Here is a 25,994-nt window from a genome sequence, read left to right as displayed (position 1 = left end):
CCCTTCCTTCCCACACCCCTCCAATTCACATGTAGTAGATCTAATCAGATTAGTTTTTGTGTGGGAAAAAAAGCTTCCTTTTTAAGTAACTTATAACATTATTGTAGCATGTAGTTTGCTGCTAGTTTCTTTCTCACTTTTAAGGGCCAAATTGTAAAGCTTCACTCGTGGAGAGGAGGGGGTGTCTTTGGGGACTACCCATGCCTTCCCACAACACATTATGTCAGGGTGCTAGGTAGAAGAATACACACAAAATGCAAGCGCCTTTTTAATTTTTTAATTTATTTGGGCACATTCATCATAAATTTGTTTAATGTAAAATAAACAAATCTTTGACAAGGGTTTAACAGGATTTTCAACATCTGTGCAGATAAATGTAATTTATTTCTCAAGAGAAATGGCAGTGTAAAGCATGCCATGAGCCTGGCTTTAACAGGTTTAAACATTTTTGTTCAAAATGTTTGTGCGCATGTGTGTCAGCACACGCGCATATCAAGGCAATATGGTAGTGTTCTCAAATCATCCTATTTATTCACAAAATCTGCATGATAAATTTTACACTGAAATACAAGTTTGCTTGACACCTCTTTATCACTGTCTTCCTCCTCTCTTGCAATTTCATATTTCATGTAGCAGTCTCACTACAAAGTTGGTTTGGATTCCAGGTGTTTGTGTACTTTTAAAGGAAAAGCAATGAGCAGAGTTTTGCAAACCTTCTTAGGTACAAAGTGAACTAAGGAACAGTGCTAAACTTAGTCTTTTGAAGAACTAAGTAATGTGTACAACATAAAGATGTTTGCAAGAGTTACATTTTGATTAATATTTCCAAAATCACCTATTTGAATTATAAAAGCTATATTTTATAAGCATGGGGGTAAATATTTTGCTAAACACATTTTTTGATATATTTTTAATTTACCAAAGGATAGGTTTTTGATTAATTCATTTTGTTTTAGACTGAAGTCTGGTGTCTGGTCTGGTCTGTAGTATACAAAGGCGAATAAATTAAAGTGAGCAAATACAAAATATCCTTTATTTTGCTAATTTAAAAATTGCTCCAAGTTTATTTCTGGTATACTTTGGTCCTTTAAAGCTGAACATCTCTAATGTATAAATTATTTGAGTGTCATAAAATTATGTGGTATAAAAGGCAGACACAAAGCAGTGTAAGGAATGTGTTTTAAAAAATTGTTGCTCATAAAAATTCTGGCTAAATTAGTACTGACAGCTAGCCATGATTAAAAATAAACCCTGGACAATGCTGGCTCAGAATTTCAGTCCTCTCCCCTCAGCCTCTAAGCCAAAGATGTGTGGCTCCCAGACACAATGTAACCAATGCTTTTAAATGAGATAAATGTACAATGTTTGGAGTTCAAATAAGCATTATCAAAGAGGAAATTCTCATCAAGTATATTTTTGCAGCTTGGCTTAAAGCCACAGAAGCCAGGAAATTGTAAAGCCTGAGCAGAATAAGCATGTGACATAGGCTACCATCTAGGTCAGTTGCAGCCCTGCAGGTGACAGTCAAACTTGGATTCAGACTTTTTTGTCTTCAGCTTTTGTAGGTTTGGCTAGGTTATTCCAGGACAGTAATGCAAGGATGGGTACCTGTGAGCACATATGAAGAGAAGGGGGTGTGGGATAAATGGAAGCTTAGGGGGAAAAAAAAGAGATGATTTGGTAACTGGGAGGAGAATTGAAAAATCACACCTTTCAGTCTCCACATTTTTTCTTTTGTTCAGTACACAAGGAGAAACCATCCGGAAGGAAGAAAGATTATGACTATCTATAAACTAACTGTTTGACAGAGACAGAAATGCTGATAATGAGTGGGTTGTGTCTGTAGTTCTTGGCTGTTCACATCAGCAAGGGATGAAGGAAAACAGAAACTCCTGATATGTTTGTCTAGAGAGGTAGTGGTGAGACCACGGCGGCGAGAGTTCAGCTGAAGTTCAGGGCAGATGTTGCCAGGAGTTTACGCTGCAGGAAAGTAAAATTGCTTCCGGATTCACCTCTTCCTCCAAGCTTCTCTTCCAGGATCTTCAGGGGCAAGCTGTGCTATGGCATAAGGTGACAATGTCTGTGGGGAAACAGGCTTTGAGCAGGATGCCCCTCTCCCGGTTGCAGTCCAACTCCTGGATAAATCCATACCAATAGATGACCAAGCCCGGCCCAAATCTGAAAGAAACACCAGAAAATAATATGCACACATAGTATCAATATAGGTAGTTCCAGAAAAATGTCATTTTGGAGGCACAGATAATATGATTAAATGACTAGGCTGCACAAAGTTGTTTTGGTTGCTATTATTATGAATGAAAGTTGCTGAACTTATACCAAAGAGCTCATTTAATATAGAAACCTTTCTTTTCTAGGAACCCAAAAATTTCAGATGTAGGAACTACCTATAACACTTTCTATAAGGTGTTATGAGCTTGGGCTAATGTGGCTACTTGGCTGACAAGGAAAAAGCCAAAGTATAAACAGTGATAAACTGGGGTTTACCTGGCTTGGGATTAATATTTAATTAATATTTAATGGTGCTATTTTAAAAATTAAACTTATTCATTTTTTTATTTTTGGTGCCAGGGATTGAACCCAGGGGCACTTAACCACTGACCCACATCCTCAGCCCTTTTTATATTTTACTTTTTTGAGATAGGGTCTAAGTTGTTGAGGCTGGTCTTAAACTTGTGATCCTCCTGCCTCAACTTCCTGAGCTGCTGGGATTACAGGTGTGTGCTACCAGGCCTGGCTAAACTTGTTCATTTTCAATTGAGGAAATGAAAAAGAGTGTTTTAATAAAATTTTTAAAAATGGAATGGCTTTATGTCCTCTCTGGCTATAATGTTGTATTCATGCACCAACAAGGCCAGAAGCATCTCCTGTCATACACTCTTTCCAAGTCTTAAAAGAAAAGAAACCCAGGCCTATAATCTCAGTGACTCGGGAGGCTGAGGCAGGAGGATCATAAGATCTAGGCCAGCCTGGGCAACTTAGCAAGACTCTATCTCCAAATAAAATAAAAAGGGCTGGGGATGTAGCTCAGTGGTAGAGTACCCTTGGGTTCAATCCCCAGTACCTGCCTCCTGTCCTCTACAACCAACATGACAAACTGAGATTCTTTAAAGATACCTTCTTTCCAACACTTCACTTTGTGCATTACAACCTAAGCATGAAATTTAGTCACAGGTTCTCGTGGAAAGAAGTAATAAAGTCATACAGACTTGTGGCAAAGTATAGACAGATAGATGCAGGCTTAAAACCTCAACGTTTCTAAGTTGTGCCTCCAAATTATCTCCAATTTTGTTAGCAGTGACTGATCCCCGCCAGGCAGACTCAGGAAGTGGCCCTGTAGACTACTTCACCCATCAGGAAGTTGAGACCTTTAGGCTGGGTTCATAAAGATGTAATCACTATCAATCACTGTGCACAGAGAGATGTTTTGCACATCAGTTTCACGTTTTTCCTACTGAGAGCACTTAATTAAAGGGCAGCACTACTTTTGGTGTAGTGTTGCAGGAATTTTACAGTGAAATCATAAATTATGAATGTTGGGTTAGTAAAAGGATGTCTAAAAACAGAACTGCTTTCTGTATTCTAACATTACAGCAGGCTGAGCCATGCTAGGCCAAAAGCTTTTTCCTTCTATGATTTATTATATGCTGTGGTGTACTTGCCAAAACTAACAGTACAGGATAGGCTGTGAGATACTGTATGCACAGGAACAAGTTCAGCTGGATGTCATGGACTGGTTTATTTGGGGATTCACATAAGTAGGGTAGGCAAGTTGGATTCGAGATGTGTTCTAGGGGTTATAGAAACTGGGCTGGATGAGAAGCCTTGGAGCATAAGGCCCAAGATTCACCCAAATTCAGGGATGACTGCAGATGCTCTCTTCTTCCTTAGTGTCTCCAAGGAAGAGGTTCTTTTGAGTCAAAAGAATTAGGCTACCCGTGCCTGAGGTGTAAGTCCCAGTGCTGGAAAGCAAACGAATTCCCCCTGGATTAATACTTGCTTTCACTCAACAGAGGGTGTCTCAGTAACTTAATCATGAACAATGTCTCAAACTTGAACATATATTATTTGGTACCTTTATTTTATAAATAGCTCTGGGATTAAAACCAAATAATGTCAGAGTTGTGAAAAAAAGCCTGGCAGGAGCCACAAGATCTGTGAATATGTGGACCATGTCTATGAGGCCTCCAACTGTCCCAATGGTGATGCGCTCGAGTCACAGATCTAACAGTAAGCACGACAAACACACTCCTTCCTCCATTTTATTATATGGCTATTCTGGAGACCACAATGTTCTTAGAAAGGCACTAATATTTTTACAAAGGGAGAAAAAATGTGATCTAAAGAGTCATGGAAAAGAACAAAAGAATGTATGGGGGTTATAAAACAAGCCCACTGTTTTAAAGATTTAATAAAACAAAAACACATATCACCAGCACTGAGCGAGTGAGAACAGCCTGTACTTTTCCTGAACAGCTAAATCACAAACCAAAGGACTCGAAGCATGACAGCTCTTTACAAAAATGGCATTTCCTAGGTAGAGAAGCCAGGCTGGGGACACCTCATTGCCCAAGAAATAGGACTTGTTTCACTTGTGAGGCAACAGATGAAACCTGACAACTCAAAAAGGTCTTGCAAGACTGCACCTGAACATTTCATGTGGCGGATCACAACCAGGATTCCCTTGAGGTAGTAACACCATCTACAAACATTCTCATCAGGATTCACAAGAAGTCTCTACCAACTCTCCACATCTTTGTTTCTTATGAAAGAAAATTAATGTTAGCTCTGTCATGTAGCTCAAAATCTCTCCTTGACAGTGTGTGTCTAATTTAAAATGAAGAAACACATTCCTTTTTTAAGTAGAGAGGGGTAGAGAGGCTTTCAAATTATGTGGTCTATAGGTGATAAAAATAATAAGGACTTGAAAGAGTGACAAGTTTGGAAATTTAATGGCTGAACAGAAGCTGGCCTTACTCCTGGCACCACATCAGTCTATCTCTGAGCTTGCTCCAAGACTTCAGGATCCAAAGATGATCAGATACTGCTAAGATAGCCTTTCAGCAACTTACTTGTTTATCAAGAGGCTGATCATATTAAACAGCCTTTATAGTCACTTCCTTGGTTATCTAAACTCAGAGGAGAAGAATTTTTGGTTGATAACTTGAAAGACCAAGCCATCCAAACCTGTTCATTCTGAAAAGGTGTAAGGCAGGGAGAAAACAGGACCCCAGAAAATTCTTATGTAGGAGCCTGGTGTGGTGGTGTACACCTGTAATCCCAGAGGCTTGGAAGGCTGAGGAAGGAGGATTGCAAGTTCAAAGCCAGCCTCAACAACTTAGTGAGTCTGTAAGCAACCTAGTGAGACCCTGTCTTAAAATAAGAGTGCTGGGAATATGGCTCAGTGAGTAAGCACCCCTGGGTTCAATGCTTGGTATAACAAACAAACAAACAAATAAATAAACGTGGGTCAAGTCCTACTTGTAGGTTGAGCATTTTCACCATGTTGATACCTATTTTTTATTTATTGTGGCACTATTGGGTAAGAATGAGATCACTGGGAAGAATATGTAATCTTTGTGAACAATTAAAATCCAGAGACTCTGCTAATGGCATTTAAAAGGAAACAGAATCCCTGGGACTGAGAGAATATACAAAGTAGAGAGTTGTTCTGCTATTAGGATCGCAGTCCTGCTGACCAGCCCAGAGACACTTGGTAATGAGAACTGAAAGAACAAGAATTGATTCTGTGAACACCTTTCAAGGTTGACTATTATTTTAGAATTGCTATAGTCATGGTCAAGTAGTATGATAAGGATTCCCCAACACATTTAAAGTCTCCTGGGGGTAGAGATAAGAATGTGAGTGACTTTTGAACAAGTAATTTTGCTTAGAAATAAAATTCCACAAAATTAGAAAAACAACAAATACCTCTTGAAATAATGAGAGATGAAAGTTCAGAGTCATGAAAGATCCTGAAGACATGAAAGATGAAGTTCATCATAAATCATGACAACCTTATAGATGTATTCAGATGTGTTTCTATGATTTCCTTCCATTTCAGAATATTTAGAGAAATTAAGTAGGAGACTGTGACAATAAGGCTGGGTACCTTTTGTGTTTTTGTGCATACTTGTCTCTTAGGGATCATCTCTCTGTTTCAGCATTTCTCTCTTTTTTACTCTGAGGCCTTGGTGAGGGCAAAGACCACGTTTTGTTTATATTCCTCAACTCTTGTTATCTGCCTAGTATGTGGCAGATACCCTCCTGGACAAGATGGAGAATATGGCATCAGTAATAACAGAATCAGGTAGGTTTGTTGGTTACTGAATCAGTGGTGGCCTACTTTAGAAGTGTTGGTGGCAGGACCCAATTATTGCCACAAGATGACATTTTTCACTATGGTAAGGATGATGGTAATAATAGTTACACAAATGTTCTTACAGGTTGAAAATTCCTACACTGAAAATCTGAAATACCAAGATATGATTCTTTTTGGGTGCTAACATAATGCCAGACTGGAAAATTCCACCCCTGACCTCAGATGATAGGTGGTAGTTAAAACACAGGTGCACTAAAAAATGCCATAAAATTAACTTCAGGCTATGTGTACAAGGTATTAATGAAACATAAATTAATTTTGTGTCTATACTTGAGTGTTACTCTAAAGATATTTTAATATGCATTGCAAGTATTTCAAATTTCTACAAAATCCCAAATCTGAAACACTTCTGGCCTAATACATTTTGGATAAGGGATGCTCAACATGTATTAGTACTTTCTTAGCATTTATTGTGTGCCAGACATACTTCTAAGCACTTTATCTACATCAGCTCTTTTTATTTTTATTTTGAGACCCAGTCTTGCTAAGTTGTTGAGGCTGGCCCGGAACTCGGGATCCTCCTTTCTCAGACTCCCGAGTTGCAGGAATTATTGGCATGTGCCAATGTGCCTGGCTTGACAAACAATTTTTATGCCAACCTCATGAAGTAGGTTCAATTACCATCCTTGTTCTAGAAATGAAGAAACTGAGACACAAAGAAATTTAGCAGGTTTCATAAAGCCTCACAGCTGAAATATGGAAGAAGCTGTCTTGGGACCTAGGCAGTCTGTGATTGTATTAACCTGGTCAAAGAGTATAAATTTTTAACCAGAAAAAGAGGAAATGCCCTTGTACTAGGTAGACTGTACTGAGAATGTTTTGGAGGACTCTGGTGCCATATCTCCAATCTGGAATTGACCCAGGAGAAATGCAGGACATTTGAGGAACAGTAGAATATGACCTAGAAATGAACCCTCAGGTAGCAACTTGTTTACCAATCCCCTGCTAATGAGAGGGCTCTTGGGGAGGAGAGGTTTGATTCATTTTTTGTTTCTTAAGTGTAGAATTAGGGCAATGTTTCAAAGTAGCTAAGAATTGGATTTTGATTCAACACAAATAATATTTTTTCTATAACTGAAATTTTGAAAACAGGGAGTGCAAAACAATACATTATGTGATGGGTTCCATTAAACCAACGCTGAGCTTTTACTAATTAAAAAAAAAAAAAAAAAAGAGCTGGACATAGTGGTACACCCCTGCATCCCAGCAACTCAGGAGGCTGAGGCAGCCTGAAGGACAGAAGTTTGAAGCCAATCTGGGCAACTGAGTGAGATCCTCCCTCAAAAAAAAAAAAAAAAAAAAAAAAAAAAAAAATGGGAGGGGAGTGTGTGGCCACCTCAGTGGTAGAGGGCCTCTGGGTGTAATTCCCACTATCAAAAGAAAAAAGGAAAAATAAAAAAATTTAGTCAAAACATAAAAATTAGGACTTTTTACAAAAAAATCCTTCATATTCTGCTTCTTTTGAGAAGTTGATGGGGTTACAAGTGGCTGGAGCAAAGTAACAGGTGCCCTCTTCAGACATGACATGCATTCTCAGGTTCGTGGCAGTCTCCACCATTCTCTGCAACTCCCTCATGCTGAGACTCTGTGCTGGGTACCCTTGATCTCCACGCTTGTGCTGTGGACTTCCCTAGTGTAAAGGCCCAGTTTTCCATGCTCACATCTCTTCCAATGTGCGAAAGCACCAGACAGCCTCAGAGGGATTCATACTTCAAGAAAAAACAAGAGGGCATTTTTCTTATGTTCTTTCTACCTCGCTCATTTATGTTGTCCAGCTGGCCTCTGTGGCCATTTGAGTTCTTGACCCCGTCCTGAGATCTAACTCAGTTTCTCAACCTTGGGCCAGATAATTGAGGGGCAGGGAAGAAACTGCAAGAGATTGTTATTCCCTCTCTATTCTCAGAGGGGGAAATATATACACACACATATAAATATTTTATATAAGGCATATTACACATATTTATCTTGTCCTACTTCTAAAATGTCGATGATAAAATAGGATTCAGTGATATGATAAAATTGCTTTCAGTCATCATGTATTTTCTAAGTAGATGGGATCTAAAAGCACAGCTGTTATCATATGGGAGCAGCAAAAATTGTTTTTGTTTGTTTTGAAGAAAATCTTTGAATCTGGCAGGGTTGGAGATGTCCCTCTAATTGGTTCCACTTTTTTCTATAGATGGATATGTTACATACAGGTGAATGGCATACACAAGGGAGGTTCTCTGATATGAGTAACACTAAGACATATTGAAGATGTATGAAAATACTTGGCAAAGTTGTAGCTAACCTGTCCCTGCACATATGGTTCATCTTCACAGTCAAAATGAGCTAGTAGGAAAGACATTTAGCAACTGCACCAGGTCCCATTTAGAACTCACTCTGCTGAGAGCAGTCTCACCACTGAAAGGTACAGAAAAGTGTCAAACTAAATTGGGCAGCAGCAGTAATGACAGAAGACCCCAGTAATAATGCTGGTAGAGTTCTTTCTGAGTTGCAACTCAGAGATAGAGACAGATATTGTGGCAGGCAGACTATTAAGATGGTCTTAAATGATACCCACCTATATTCAAGCTCTTTGTAATCCTTTGTTCCTGAATTGTCACTAGGCTGGACCTAGTGACTTGCTTGTAACTAAAAGAATACAGCAAGAGTGACAGAATTATCACTGTGATTCGGTTGGAAAAGCTGTGACTTCTGTCTTGCGATTAAACTCTGCTGCTTTCTCTGCTTGTACTCTATGATGCAGAAAAACTGTCACGTGGGAGCCGCCTGTGTGACAAGGAACCGAAGGTGGTCTGTGGTCAACAGCTACGGTGGAACTGCATCCCTCAGTCCAACAGTCCCTGAGGAAATGAATCCTTCCAACATCCACTGAGTAAGCATGGAAATGAATCCTTCCTAAGTTGGACCTGCCAATGAGACTGCAGACACCGGGCCAGTGCAGCCTGGAAGAGACTGTGAAGCAGAGGACCCAGCTAAGCTGTGCTTGCACCCCGAGCCACAGAAGTTGTGAGATACATGTGTGCTATTTTAAGTCACTTAGTTTTGGAGTCATTTGTTATACAGCATCAGATAACTAATACAAATATGCACTATAAACTTGAATTCAAGTACAAATCAAATGCCATTCTTTAACATGTGGAGTATGAAGAGTCCTGATGAGTATAGACTGGCTCTTTCAGCTACAGTGGAACCCAGAATTTACAGCAGAAGGGATGACTGAAGGTGATTATCTATAAACAGCAACACTTAAAGGCAAACTTCAGTTATTAAGTAACTGTGTGCTTTTGCACTAACTGCTTCTTGGCTCCTCACTTAAGACAATGCACTAATACCTGTCCTTGCTGCTTATCCAGGATACTGGGGTTACCTGAAACAAAGCATGCTCCATGTTTTCTCCAGTCTGTGGTCTGGGTATTAAACTTGGTTTCTGGGTTTCTAAAGTTGCAAATTTGAAGAGGTACACAGGGCAGGGGAGGCTGTTATAGGAAGGACATGTTGCCAGCTCAGGTGAATGACTACTGACAGCTAGGGAAGAGATATTAAAAATGCCAACTGTGATATCCTATGGCTGTTTGGTGTTGGGGCAAACAGATTCTGTCTGTCTCAACAGATGCTGAGGACAGTCTAGGAAAAACAGATGCTGGTTACATTTTGTTCAGTTTAAAAAAGGCAGAGAAAGCTGTAATGTATTTTTAAAGACTGTCACCAAGAACATTTTAAAAATGGTACTTCAGTGAGTAAATTCTTAGTTTTCCAGAAAAATCTAGCTATCCTCAGATAATCCCTGAGGATTCCAGATTGCAAATGTTTGAGAGAATATGGTATGAGTTATAAATTGTGTCTTTCAGTTCAAGGTTTTCTATAACTCTAAGAAACTCCAAGTCACAGCCAGAAAATTTGGGCCCCCAAATTCAGTAAGAACTTGTTTACTTTTTAAAATATAAAACAAAACAATCCCTTTCTGTGCTATAGCCCATAATGCAGGAATTACTGAGACAGTATTTTCACCTATAGAGAAAGGACAGGACTATTAATTTCCTATTATTATACTTTCCCTTGAGGCATCTTCTTCAGAGAGTGTTGGAAAGGAACACAGAACTTCTCATTGCACTACCAGATACCACTTTGTAAATTAGCCCCAGTAACCAATTCTTTAGTTGGTTTTTGGAAGTCTGTTTAGTTTAGAGATTCCCACAGATTTCAGGGGCTACTGATGAATTCTTTTGTCTATAAAGATGTTGTTTAAAAACATACAAAATAATAATAATTCCATAGCTAGCAATAAAGAGGTCATTAACATTTACTGAATGCTTATTATGTGACAGGAAGGGTTTCCAGCACTTCCACATGTGCAGACTGATTTGATACTCACTGCCATTCAACAAGGGGTCAATATGATTACCCTCACTTTACAGAAGAAGATACCAGGGCATCAAAATGGCCAGGCTTTGAACTCAAGCAGCCTGGCTCTATTGCTCACACTTGTGACTTCTATACTATACTACTTAATTAAACCTTATGTTTACACAGAAATTTATAATGGTCATTCAACTTCAAAAAAATATTTATAACACCGGCAAAAGAAAAAAAAGGTAGGGGCCAGGAGCAAGGCAGGTAGAGACATTATGAGCTGGGATACACCTGTCCACAGGGAATCATTCTTCTAGTAGGGAGTCAACAGTTTCACACTGCAAAGTTTATCTAGCTACCCATTTGTATTCAAGTGTCACCGCATTGAAGAAGTATATGGAAAACCAACCTATGATTCAGCAAAGGAAATTAAGACGATTCCATTTGAGAGAGCATATTTAAAGCCCCTGACAATCAGGCGGGAGTAAGCTATGGGGTGAGAATTACAGAATCATGGCATAAAATTCAGAGAAATGTTTCACACTGTGAAGGGACTCAGAAGTTATGGGGCAGAATCTAAACACGAGGGGAGAGGAGTAAATCCAGATCACTGCCACAGCCTGTTCACATAAATGGAAATAAACAGCTGGAATAAGTTATGAGGAAAACTGAGGGAAGCAGTGGGCCCAAGTGAGTGTGTGGGGTGGAGATTCTTCTCTTTTCCTAGAGAAGAAGATTCAGATTTGTAATACAGGGTGGATGCTGTGAACCCCAAAGGCCCATTTTCCCCCCTTTGCTTCCAAAATATCTTTAATATAGAAATGTATTTTAGATTTGTGCCATAAACTTGGAGTATTTGTGTTTTCAGCTCTATAAGAAAACATGCATATTTTTAAAAACTAGTGTGCTTTTACATCTCTTTCTGACAATATAATAAGATGTTGAAAAGTGGCAGTACTCATATACTATCACACAATTTGCTTCTATACATAGAATAAGAGAAACTCAAGAGATCTATCTAATACTTCTCTTCCTAATAGCTGAATTATTATGATTATATAAAAAAGAATTCTCAGTGTACTAGGATATAAATCTGGATCAAGTCCATAAAACAATTTTCAATTGAAGGGTGGCAAGTGGGCTATGAAATGATTGGATGATTTTAGTTAAGTCATGAGAGTCTTTATCAAACAATAAAAACAAACCTAGTTGTATTGATTAGAATCTTTGTTCCCAGCCCAAATCTTTGATTTCAATTCTTAGGCAAATAGAAAACTCCTTCCCTAAAAAAGGAACAAAAATAAATAAAAATAAGAGAAGAACAGTGAGTCAGTCGGTCTCTCTCTCTCTCTCTCTCTCTCTCTCTCTCTCACACACACACACACACACACACTTTTTCTTTCCCTCTCCTTTGGAGTGGCTGTGTGGGGTCTGCGCTATCTTCTGAGGATGTGTGCAGACATGTGGCTGGTGGAAGTCAACTGTTTCACCATCAAAAAGACTTGCATGTGGTTTTTATGAAGAGTGCATTTTCAAACACATAGTTCAGGATGAAGGAGAAATATAAAACATCTTGTAATTGTTTTAAAATAAACTCTTACACTGTTTATTTAGTTTTAATCTGCATGTTGTAGATTGGTTGTGCACTTGTTAATCACTGTTGTATGTATCTCTAGACGAAGTTGTAAATAACTTTTCAGTCCAAGTGAAATATGCTTGCACATGTTTATATGCAAACTATGTGTGTATTTATGCCTGTGCATAAATATGTGTATAGTAATAATAGATTAGTTATCATGTAATATAACATCATAAGGTTCTGGCACTATGGTCAATTTAATACAAGATGCAAATATTCCTTTTTCTGTAGTATCTAGAAATAAAGTAAAAATATGATAACTTCGTTCATTTTCCTTTTTTTTTTTTTTTTTTGCTTGGTAAGTTTGTGTTTGCAAATTGAAATGACTAAAGAAAGAAAACCATAGTTATGGATTTTCTTAATTCATAGATCTGGATTATAAAAAAATGCAACTTTATCTCTTTGAAACAAATTACTTTCTATAATTTTGAAAATGAAAAGGTAAAAATACAAATACTAATTTACTTCAGGCTTTTATGCCGCATAGAAAATAAATAGAAAATATATTACTTTGGGGAAAATTTAAAATGTGTACAAGTACACAACCACAATGACCTGAAATTCTCCTTGGTGTGTACATAACTGGACATTTTGTGATCCAAATTAAATTACCTGGAAAAGTGCTTAATTTCTATTTCATGTTGGGCCATGTTGGATATGCTTAGGTGCTATGCTTACAGTGTTTCTAGCTTATTGGAAATCTTTCCTCAGGAGATAAAAAAGATAGAAAGGAAAATCAAAAGTTATTTTGTCTTTAATCTGTTGCTCCATGTTCCTAGAAAAATGTTTACCTCTGTCATGGGTTAGCCTATTAAGGCATTTACCTATTAAGAGTCCATATACAGGCTTGCAGATCCATCCTGTTGTGGAGTACAAATCACAAAAGAAAGGTTCCTCTCCATAAGCTGCATATAACTTAAATTTTAATAATGTAGAAAAAAAATCTACATTTTAAGTGGACACATAGTTTACTGAATAAACAAAATGACAAAAGGTTTGCAGTAAAGGGAAAATTATAGTATGGACATGGTATTCTAGAAGTCTTCCTTGAAAAGGTGAGTTTTCAACTGCGTCGTATTTATTCACTTGCTGGCCCTTTTAATTTTCTCCATGATATGTCCACTTATGGGTAGAGAGAGCAAGAGTAGGATTAGGGGTCCGAAGAGACATGGAGGGATGGAGGGGCCAGAATCACACTGACACGATCTAGTCATGAAACTGGAGGATGAGTTTAAGCACAATAGTCCTGGCTTCTGCTTCAAACTAGGATAAGGGGGCAGGCAATATACATCCTCAAACAGAAAGAGGAGAGGGAAAGTGATAGAATTGCAGTGGAGGAAACAGAAAACCTATAAGCAACAAAGTATCCAAGATCATGTTTACTTTGAAAAACACTGAAGTACTAAAAGTGTGAGGATACTTCATGCAGACCTTGAGTGTAAGTCGGGTATAATCACTCAGAATTTACACCCCGGCCTTCTTCCAAAAGTTGGGGGTCGTTTACAAAATTGGTTGTGTGAATTATTACATGTTTTCTCAGTTATTTCCCCAGGGAAACATGCCAAAGGCAAATCCATCATTTCAGCTGATTTAGTGTTTGATGTCAGAGAATTTATAATTGATATGACAACCATAATGGATAGTGATCATTGAATTGGCAAAGCCTGGGATGGCTGCTGTAGTCCACTTTGGTACTCACCTCTTGTCTACCACAGACTTGTTCTGGTAAAATCTGAGGCTATTTCTGAACTTTTCATTTCCAACTTTGTGAATATTAGAATTAGAAGTACATTAAAAAACAGAGATTTTATTATATAAATATCATTTACCCCCAAAATGTTTTCTCATGTACTCTTTTTAAAAAAATTTTTTTTAGTTGTAGATGGACAAAATATCTTTATTTTATTCATTTATTTTTATGTGGTGCTGAGGATCAATCCCAGTGCCTCATGCATGTGAAACGAGCTCTCTACAACTGAGCCACAACCCCAGCCCCTCTTGTACTCTTTTTCATGATTACGGATAGGGGGAATAGAGTTTCTTTTTCCTTGGCTGAGTTCTCAAAAGATCACAGGGTAACCCAGAGTTCAGTCAGACATTTATCTCAAGGTACAATGAGATTTATGGGTTCTGGATATATAAAACTCTGCTTAAAATAATAAAAAAAAATTATTGGAATTTTCATCCTTGGAGAAGGCAAATAGCTAAAGGATTAAGGCTGATACATGTTTGTCCAATAAATCTATCATTAACCAAATGTGACACAGGTTTCTGGTATGGCAGATCTCAGCTTGCTCTAAGTGGATACTTAAAATTTTCTCTTATTCACAAATCTCTTTGGCTAACAAACCCACCCCCTCCAACCCAGCTCCACCCCCACCCCATTTTTCAGATTCATGAAGGCAAATGCTGGAAAGGGAAAATAAGTTAGAAGTCAGAAATGTGTAAGTTACTAGGGGAAATACTCAAGTGAAGGAAAGTTAAAAAAAAAAAAAGGATTTTAGAAGAAAAATATACAGATAATTCAGCTTAGAAGTTATCAGACAGTTCTAGAATATAAGTGTCCTGAGAGCAGTTTGTATTTCAGAGGCACATAGGAACTAGCCAATCAGGTTTGTTGAGTGGCTATATGAACAAATGAATGAGTGCTACAACACAGTCCCCTCCCCAGGAGATGTAGTGTATCATGCATTTAGGAAATAAAACACACTTCTAGCCCCTGTTCCTCACACCCCTCCCCCGACCATCAAAATTAAAACAACTATTGCTGATAACTCTCAACCATGAAGGGAAGGAAAGTCATTTTTAAGGGAGAAAATAAGCCTTAAAAATATGCCCAAGTTGTACACTTCTGAAGAACTAGCTCAGACTGCTATTAGGAATCTATGCTTTCTAGGACGTTATGGGAGAAGAGATGCTGTGATTTCAAGCCTGGTAGAAAGTCCCTCGAAATAATACTACTGGTGGTGGAGGTGGTGACTGTGAGGATGGGTAGGAATTGGCTGCTAAGAAGAAAAACAAAGCACATGAGAGCCAACAGCAGCCACACACTGGTGGTTCTGCCTCCTTTAAATAGGATCAATTTAGGTAGGCTTTTGTTTACAGTAGCTTTCATCTAGAAGATAAGGTTGTAAAAACATCAATCAAAATGAAATACTACTGTTCCTGGCCACATCTCAGCAGGTTCATCTGTTATATTTCTTCTTCCCTTTCCAAATACCTTAAGGTGTTTAAGATGAGTAAAGAGATATCAAACTATTAAAATGTACTGTATTTGTGTATGACACATGGATTTCCATTCAATAACCTCACATGCCATCTCTGTAGAGCCTATATTCCCAGGTTCAGCAGTAGCCTGTGCACCTCATGGCTTTACTTTTCAATAACATTTAAACTCTGCAAAATGATCTTTGCACCATTTTCAATAGTGTACCTTTAAAGAAAATGAGAATCTTATGGCTTCTACATGTTGGTGTGAGGCTTTCAACGTATTTATATCCTGCCTTTCCCCAAAGAACCATATAAAATAAAATGGCAAAACAGAAATAGAAAATTAAACTCAGCAAAAGGAAAATGCAAATAAGTGAACTTCAAAGGTCAACTTTATAGTTATAAAACTTCAAGTTTGTAAAGATACAACCTGATTATATTTTTAAAGGCACAGCTTAATTAATGCTACATCTGCAAAGGAAGCTTTGAGTCAGGTAAGGTCTCAGAATAGGAAAACCCTAATGGGGAATGAAAGGACACACCTGTCCAACTCCATAAACTAGGAATGGACAAGATGGCGAGGTGCACAGAAGCCTGGCTGCAGGAACAGACAGATGTTGGACTGGGGAGGTCACCCCAGGCTAGAGTCAGGATGTGCTGAAAGTCATCTAGTAGAAAATATCTGTCAGCCTTCAATTTAGAGTTTTGTGAGTAATTTTTCCTATTTGGTTTCCTCCTAAATAAAACCAGAGTAAGGTATTCTAGTCAATGTAATATCCCTAAAGTTAGCACATGCCTGACTCTACTCCAGCTCTATTTTCCTGGCAGTTTCCATTTTTGGGGCTGGCAGAAGGTATTTGCAAAAGAAATATCTGATTATTTACTTATAATAATGCCAATGACAATAAGACTTCTAATAATAACAATAACTATAATCATAATAGCAGGTAGTAGTTATTCAACAGTTACTATATGCCAGCTACTCTTGTAAGCTCTTTATATCCATTATCTCACTCAAAACAAAAGTCTATGGGTAGGTAATATGAGGACATATATTTAATGTTGAGAAACTATAATAAAGCTATGTTGATCAAAATGATGATGATGAAGAGAGTTAAACACTGAATGCTTATTATGTACCTGGCACTGTCTTCATATATGTGGTCTCATTTAATACACGCAATGAACCTATGATGTAGGAAGTGTGTGTGTGTGTGTGTGTGTTTTGTACCAGGAATTGAACCTAGGGGTACTTTACCACTGAGCCACACCCCCAGCCCTTTTTATTTGGAGACAGGTTCTTGCTAAGTTGCTTAGGGCTTTGCCATCCTCCTGCCTCAGCCTACAGAATCATTGGAATTTCAGGCATGTGCCACCATGCCCAGCAAGGTAGGAATACTTTATTCCCATTTTATAAACAAGAGATTAAACAGCTTACTTACATAAGGAGATAAAAAGCAAAAGTAGCCAAGTTGAGATGTCTGCCCAAATCTGAACAACAATCTTCTGTGTTTTGATTCCCCAAACAGTTTTTCAAATCATTAAAATGTCATTCCCAAACCCCTCCCCACCTCAATTTCAAGGTAAGGGCAACACAAATGCTTTATCAAAGGACTCTTCCACATTGGTCGAGTCCTTCCTGTATAGAATGAGGGGGCTGGAAGACATCATCTTTAAGACCTTCTATTTTTAACTTTCCGTGCCTTAATTTTTCCATCTACAAAGCTGGCACAATAGCATTTGTATCTTGGAGTTTAAAGTGAATCTGAGGATAAATTAGCTTTATAGCACCTTCTTTTGTATACTCTTTGTTGCTCCATTCAGGAAATCCTACCCACCAGTAGAATCTAGTAAGGAATCCCCCCCAGAATTGAGCCAGAGGGCAGGCCAGTTACTTCACATAGTCACTCCTGCCTTTGAAAAGAAGAGCTGATTAATTTCAGGTGACCAGAAGAAACTCTACTTCAAAAGAGAGGAGACAACAACTCCTGATGATGTTGGTGATTTAAATGTTATTTAAATATAAGTTCCTGCTCTTAATAACATGACATTACTTGGCCTACTTTAATATTTAAGTTCCATGTCACACACAAAGAAGGGATGCACAAACCAATTTGAGGGGAGCATTTTGAGGTTTCACTGTACCATCCTAAACATAGTTAGACCACAAGCACTTTGAAAAGCCTTAATAAGTTTAATAATTCTTTATAAAATGATTTTAATATCTCTTTAAAAAACAAGAAGAATAAAGAAACCCAATGTCCATGGTTGAATAGATGAAGAAAATGTGGTATGCATACAACAGAATATTATTCATCCTTAAAAAAGAGGCAAATCCTGTCACATGGTACAACAGGACTCAAGCTCCAAGACATAAACTGTGCTAAGTGAAATAAACCAGTTACAAAAGGCAAATACTGCATGTTTTCACTCATATGGAGTGTGTAAAGAGGTAAAAATATCACTAAACACAGAAAACAGAAAAGTAATTGCTAAGGGTTGGGGAGAAGTAATTAATGGGTACACAGTTTCAGTTTTTTGAGATGAAAAATTCTAGAGCTCCATTGCACAAATAATGTAAAAATGCTTAAAACTGTGCATTTAAAAATGTTTAAAATGGTAAATTTAATGTTATAGGTTTTTTTTTAATCATGATAAAAAGAGAAAGAATACAAAAACAACAGTAAACATTTTAAAACTAATATTTAAAGGCTTTAGAAAGGAGAAGGGAAAAAACCCAAACGGCTGAGGCAAAAATGATGGCTGCTGCTTTAGATGGCCTTGTTAAAGAGAACGCAGAAAACTTTCAAGACACTAAAGTTCACTTTTAAGGCTGATCAGAGACCCCCCAATGGGACTTCAGGGAGCCCAGTGGCCAGCAGCAATTGCTAAAGCTGCCCAAAGCTTCTGTTTTCTTGGGGTTAATGAAGTCGCTTTATCAGACAATTGCAGGAAAGAAACATGAAACTAAGGACAGATTTTTTTTTTTAAAGTAACAGTAGAAGGATCTTGGGTGAATACAGAACACTGCAGGGCTGGACTCAAATGACAGGATAAGTTCTACTAAGTTCTGGTCTGTTTTGCAGCTGATGATGAGCAGAATGGTTCCTAATTTCCAACTCACTTCCACAAGTTGTCCAGTAAAATAGGTGGACCTCAAAAAGCACATGACTCTGCCTTGACAACCAAGGAAACTGAGTCTTTCTGGGGTGAGGTGACTTGTTTACTACCACATATAAGTGACTGACATGTCTGGATAAACCTAATTGTACCTCCTCTATCAGGAAAGTGCTGCTATCAGTGTACAGTGCTTGCTCTCCTTTTTCCTAATTGAAAATCAGGGACAGTAAAACCTTTTGCCTTTCTGAAAAGGGCACATATTGAGGTGATTCACAGATAAGACGAACATGGTTCCTGCCTTGCAGGGCTCTCTGCAGGAAGGAAAACAGGCAGGCTAAAGGATTAGTGTAAAAGGAGACAAATGTGAGAGAGCTGTGCAGAAGGCCCTGTGGTAGCTCAGAGAAGAAGCACTTAATTCTACCTGGAAGAGTCAGGGAAGGCTCTGAGCAAAGGTTGAGGCAATCTTTGGAGCACATCTTGAAGTCAAGTTGAACTGAGTGGGTAAGAGAAGACAGTTCAGGTGGAGGGAGATGTGTATGTAGACAGGATAGGGAGAATAGCCCTGGGGACAGTGCAGAAAAGTCACAGTAAAGAAAGATGGTAGGCATGCAGAAGACACAGCTAGAGAGACACAGTGGGGTTGTCAGGACAGAAGGGTGATGTATATGAGGCCACCTGTGCCTCGAGGCCCCTTGGGATGGTATGCAAGGGCAAAGCCCATTCCCACGTGTGGAATGTGCTGCAGACTTTTGCCTGCAGGCGATCGTCTTTCTTGAAACCCAAATACTGCAGGCCTGTTTGTATGTGGAATCTGTGAGCTAAATATTTACTTTGTGCAGGACCAAAGTATCTACTGCAGCTCACTTATTTGGGGGTAAATACAATAAAGTATACATTACCCCCCCCCCCCGCCCCCACCACCAGCCCCAATTTCCACTCCATACAGAAAAAAGACTGCCATTCAAAAAAACTGAAGACTATCCTGAGGGCTCAACTTTCCGGAGTCCTTGGGACAAAGTATGTGTATATAAACAGTCACTGGCAGCTCCACGGGGTTCCTTCAATTTGTATTCTTGGACAAGTCTGCGGGCACGAGGTGAACAGTGAACAGTTTCCTTAGTGAGTTACACAGCAACTTTATTTACCTTAACAGGAGTCATTAGTTGAATTTTATGAAGATAAGGACTTCCAGGAGTGAGTTCACTTCTGATTGTTTTTTGATTAAAAGCGAGACAAGGCAAAGCCATACTTGGATGCTCTGACTGAACCTGCAGTTTTACTTTACAAATTCTGTGGCTTTAAGATGGCCCCACAAAGCAGCTGGGGCTGGTGCTGTGGTTTGATTTCACCGAGTTGAAAGCAATCTGTCAATGTGGAGAGGAGTTACGGAGGTTATTTTAAACATTTAGTTAAGCTTGTGACTGTCTTTTCTTTTAGAGGCGTTCCTGGCTGCAAACCACCCCATCCTGGGTGACATAAGACAAGCTATTGAATGAGGTTACACTGAGGTCCTGCAGTCAGAGAGCTGGTCCACCCATGTTGCCATTAGCTGATTAATAGGTGTTTATTTTTAGGGCTTGAACTAACAGGCCAGGCTGAGGCCAATGCAAGATGATATTTGAAGTAATCTGTGAGTGCCTCATGCTTACAAAAGACCTTACTTTGTGTGCAGTTGTTGATGTAGCTGAACTCCTCATAAGACTAATAAAATTTAATACCAAAGACAGAGAAAATCCTATCAAAGTCCATTATAAAAAGGGTCATTGCAAAAATACACTTATTATTACTTCTTCTTCTTCTTCTTCTTCTTTTTTTTTTTTTTTTGGTGATACTGAAGATTAAACCCAGGAGTGCTCTACCTCTGAGCTACATCCCCAGCCTTTTTCACTTTTATGTTTGATATGGTCTCGCTAAATTGCTGATCCTGGCCTTAAACAGCAATCTTCCTCCCTCTTGTTGCTGGGATTATAAAAGTGTGTCATAGCACTGGCTCTGTAACTTTTTAGAGAAACATTTGTTGAAGGAAATGGGAAGACAATTATGACCAACTAGTTATAACAACTAGTTGAGTTCAAACACTCACTCAATGTGAGACATAAAATAACAAAGATTCCTAATATTATGCCCAATGCTCTGCATAAACAATAATTAGGTTTGTTATGTATTTTTGAATGAAATATTTGTAATTTTATAGATATTTGCTATAATAAAGCATATGATTTATGGACTATATAGATTAATAGGATTTATGATTCTAAAGGACTCAAATGAAAACAGCAAAATGATCTCTTATGGTCAAACTGTAAGTTTAAAAGATGTTACGTTATATATTTGTTTGTGTTTGTTTAATGTTTGTATCCTCCAATAGTCAGTACACTCTATGGCAAGTATCCTGTCTACTTCACCGATCTGGCATTAAGCAGTGAGTGGCACACAGTGCACTTTGTATAAATATTTGATGAACAGCTGACAATGACAGGTAGAAAAGTTATGGAAAGTATCTGCAAAGCCATTTTTCATAGGTCTAGTCTAGATCTTGAACCTTAAGTTATACTCGGGAAAGGCTGAATGGAATAAAAACTGCTATTATTTGCTTTGTTTAATCATTTGTCTGTGTTACATGATGAGCTTTCTTACCTCCCCAGAAGGAAAATATGGTGTTGACTGGCAGAGTTGGAAGAAAGTTAAAGTTACTGTTTTTTACACTGTGTTTTTGTCCCAGGGAATTTGATGGAATACTTTTACAGTCAAATGGGTCAGGGATTTCCCTTTTAGTTTGAATTTGTCATCTCAACCTTTGTGGCACCGTAATACCGCAACAGTGGCACAACTTCCTTACATTGCAGTTTAACACAAATCCACTTCTGAATGGTAACAACTCTGGGAAAGATGCTCTGAGAATTCAGGACTGGAGAAGGTTGCGGACGACAGTTCTCATTCCTTGCCAATGTCCGTACTGGAGCCTGAAGAGCAAGTTACCGTTTTATTTAGACTTCACAGAAAGATGCTGAGGATCTCAAGAGACTGAAAGTCCAGTCTGTAAAGTTATTATATCCATAATCTCATCAGCAAGGCCCATCACAGGGACCTCATATGGCAATTTTCTACCACGATTTCCACAGGGAAGCAACCCTTGTGACTTTTGTCTATTTTCATGATGGACCTCACACAGATCAATCACCCAGAGCTCCCGACACTTTTAAAACGCCCCTTAGGCTTATTTATGGACGAAGCATTCCTTTTCCTAAAATAGTTGCCATTTAGAAGAGAAATTCTTTTATCTCATCCATGATTATACACAGGTTCTAGACTGGATCTGTCTTTGATAGTACTAATAATCCCTGTATCAATTTTGAGATTCTTAACAATAGAGCCTTTGGGTGATCATTGCCGCTCTCAAACTGTCCAGTAAGAGAAAAGAAATTCCAGAAGAGGATGGGAATGGTAACTTCACGTGGAGATAGGCATCATGAGTGGGGCATAATTTTAAGAGAAAAACGTTTAGAATCATAGTGTGATAACAAAACTTTGTCTTAATCTAATTGATAGATGGTTAATAGAAGGGACCCATTCTGTTACTGAATTTTACTTAATTTGTCAGGATTCGTACTGTTCATTCAGCAAGTAAAAAAAAAAATATATGTATAGTTGGAACTATTACAGCAGCAAAAAGCTCTCATTTTGTGTCTCATTTTGCTTACACTCACCATTCACTTAACTTTTTTTTTTATATATAGATATATATCACTTGAAAAACAAAAAAAGGCCATGGAAGATTTAGAGTACACATTTTCTCAATGTTTACCTTCTTTTTTCAAAGTGCTTATCATAATCTGATTAAACTTATTTAAAATGTTTCTATATTTATTTATTTATTCTAAAGGATTGGACATCATCCTTAAGAAAATGGTTTGCAATTTTGGATCTCCTCAACTTGAGCATGTGTGTGTGGGTGTCAGTTTCTTTGTACAACTGTACATAAATCCCCCAACGTTAAACAATAGTAGCTATCCAGGGAACTGAGGCACAAGGGGCAGTCAGACTCAAGGTCACTCTGCAGTCTCTTCTTACTTTGTATTTTAGAAAATGTGGGGAAGTGCAGAAATGTTTTATTGTACCAATCTAGATAAGGAGGAAAGATTTGGATCAAACAATCAACTCAGTTGTAAATATACTTTCCTTTTTCCAGACATGAGAAAATAGTAGCAATTTACATTTGTACAGTGTCTTATGAAAGCTTTTTAGAAAATGCTGTCATGTTATTTAGGAGGATAAAGTACTTCAGAAACCCACTGGCAAGAACCAGAGTCAGGGTGAGGTGTGCTGACTTCCCACCCAGGGCATGGAGGAACCCTGTGGAGACCTGCCAAACCTCCTTATTCCATTGATTGCTCTTCCAGTTGCTTCAGAATGAAAAAATGAGGTCTTAACTTTTACAACTTCTCTTGTATAAGGAGATAAAAAATTCATTACTATTATTCACTGTTTAAATGCTACACATTTGATGTAACTGCATTGTTAAAATATATTTAAGTGATAATTCTGTTTTGAAACAATAATTGAGTATTTTACATTCTGATGCTTCCACCTTCTGACAAGCTATTTATTACTCTGTTTCTACAGACAATCCTTTGAATTCTATGTTTTTTTTAGGCATCCTAAAATATCTGAAGGTTCATATAATTTTTAATCTGTCAGGATGTATTAATTTGAGTTTTAAAAACTTGAAAAAACTATACCTGAGTTCAAACTACTCATTTTTAGAAAATTTATGATTATCATGTTTCTCTTTAAAGATGTGGCAATATTTTATCTTTCCAGGGAAGTGAAAACATATAGATCTTGTCCAATTTTATAACTGTAAGTTGTATAATTCTACCAAAAAGTATGAAAATAATCACATATTTAATTTACTTATAAGAACCTTAAATATGTTATGCAGGCTACCTAATGTTTGATTTTTTGCTAAGATTCTTATATACTGGGGATAAGATTAAAACAAAAAGACTTTTTTAAACAGAAAGAATCAGTCCTTAAGTGGCAGAACAGACTACATTTATAACAAATTAAGATGGAATTGTTTCAAAATTAATAAAATGTATAAATATGTGAATGACCATAATAATGCTATAAATACATTTCAACTGAATAACAGATAACCAAACAGATTTTAGGGAGTTAAGTATATTCACTATAATCTTAAATTAGTTCTGGATAAAATAAGAAACTGGATATTCAATAGTGAAAGATCAAATAATTTTCTAAACCATTTATGAGAACTATAGATTTTAAAAAGGCTGAAGGGTAATGGAATACATTAGAATGGCAGAACACTTGCATCCTTTAAAAAAGTACACTATTTTTTGTCAATGCAAATGAAAATGTAGGTTAAGAGTATGAAACCACAGCTACTAATTATTGCACTGTAATTTTTGAAAAGCTACCACATTTCAATAGTGGTGATGGGAGTGGAAGAGTGACATTTGGGGGTGATTTCACTGAAGATGAAATTTCTATTTGGTTGTGAAGGATGAGATGGAGAATGTCAGATGAAGAACATGAGAGTAAGGACGAGGGCACTTGGGCATTTTTGGGCTTTTGTAGAAGTCAGATTGAAAATCAGCATAGCAGGCAATTAAAAGAATGTATCTGGAGCTCAAGAAAAAGATATAAACTAGTGACATTTGAAAATTCTGTTGAAAACAGAAGTGGAAGTAAGGTTGTTGAGAGAAGGACTGTGAGGATATGAACTTGGGCAGAGAATGTAAGGGGCGTGTAAAGGAAGAGGAATCAGCAAACATGGTGCACCTTTCACAGTGTGGAAGGAAAATCAGGAGAGATCTGATCTTACAGGTGTCTGAGTCACCATTGTGAGCAGTGTGGGTTTAGCTGTTTTTATGGTATACTGTGTGTCAAACTAACAAGTCATAACAAATAGAGGGGTAAATTAAACTTTGGGCAAGCAGTTTCTCAGTTACAATAAATCTTGGGTTCAAGAATTATGGCTTAACTACCAATTCTTTCAGCAAAAAGTATTTGAGCTCCTGAGAGGTGCTCAACTTCCAATTAGTTATCTGCACAAGGTAATGGGAACAGTTTTCCATGGGTCACCAGAGAGCAAGTTTTCAAGTTGCAATGTGTGGAAAAGTCTCCAGTCCAATTACCAGCTCAGGCTATGATTGGTGGCTCTTCTTTGCACTAAGGTGCGTACGTGAATGTATGTATCAATGTAACTTGTATTTGTAGAAACCTTTGCACCTGACTCCCTGATGCCTTGGGCTTCAATACACGGTTTACCCAATTCCCTTGGTTAGTAAGTCATATGCCCCCAGAACCTCAGCGATCATCTGCTGTTTTTCAGAACTGGGGCTTGGTGGATCCAAGTGTGTGGCTTGCTAATGCTTCTTTTCAGTTAACAGCAGAACCAAGAAAAACATCACACAGATCATTGAAATTTGTTGTCATCACTGCTCAGGGCTTCTTTTGTCAAACTACTACTAAATTGATGATTTTATTATGATGGAAACCCAAGTATATGAGAATACCCTTAGTTCCAGCTGGCTTAACAGCCTGGAACTTCTTCGATGTAAATGTTATTCAGCCCATTGTTAGAAAAATAAAAACCACAGAGGCTCTTTTTAGTGAATCTGTATAAGCAAACTAAACTTTTATAAGAGCAGCAGCCTGACCTTGGAAATTAATCTCATAGTTCATTCAGATAACTAGCCCATCTTCTTATGGCCAAACTGTGCACCACTTAACAGTACTTGACAGCTTCACTTGGACTAGAAAAAGTCACACAGACATAGTACCATGAAATCAGCAAGGGAGATACCTCAAGGGATTTAAACAGGTAGTCCTGTATAATGCTTTAAGCAAGTATTGCCTCTTTCTTTGTTTTCTTTTCCCTTACTTACCCTCTTCTCCTTTTCTTCTCAAGATAAGTGCCTTCTGTGTCTAGTGTTCAAGCTTACCCCTACCACTCCCATGGCTACCACTGTTCCTCCTCACTGAACTGCCCTTACCTTGTCTCCCCATTCTCACTGACAGTCCTCACCAAGCACCAGCACTCTGCAAGGCACTTTGCTGACTTTAACTCAAATCTTTCCTATAATCCAGGCTGGGGTTATGGCTCAGTGGCAGAGTGCTTGCCTGGCATATGTGAGGTGCTGGGTTTGATCCTCAGCACCACAGAAAAATAAATAAAAGTATTGTGTCCATCTAGAACTAAAAAAAATTAAAAAAATCTTTCCTATAATCCTATGAGAG

At 38.0% G+C, this 25,994-nt stretch overlaps 1 protein-coding gene across 2 annotated transcripts in view; it reads right to left on the bottom strand.

Moving 5' to 3' along the window:
* Positions 1–292: 292 nt before the first annotated feature.
* Cdin1 (CDAN1 interacting nuclease 1) overlaps positions 293–25,994 on the bottom strand; it is a 226,479-nt gene continuing 200,777 nt past the window's right edge. For both annotated transcript variants that reach the window (XM_076848474.2, XM_076848475.2), the window contains one exon: positions 293–2,178. In XM_076848474.2, coding sequence (XP_076704589.1) covers positions 2,043–2,178 — 136 coding nt within the window. In that variant the 3' untranslated portion in view covers positions 293–2,042. The remainder of the gene's footprint in view (positions 2,179–25,994) is intronic.

Source organism: Callospermophilus lateralis, chromosome 3 (genome assembly GCF_048772815.1).
Source record: "Callospermophilus lateralis isolate mCalLat2 chromosome 3, mCalLat2.hap1, whole genome shotgun sequence".
NCBI lineage: Eukaryota > Metazoa > Chordata > Mammalia > Rodentia > Sciuridae > Callospermophilus > Callospermophilus lateralis.
The sequence above is the reverse complement of the archived record's forward strand: the minus strand, read 5'-3'. Positions and strand labels throughout refer to the sequence as shown.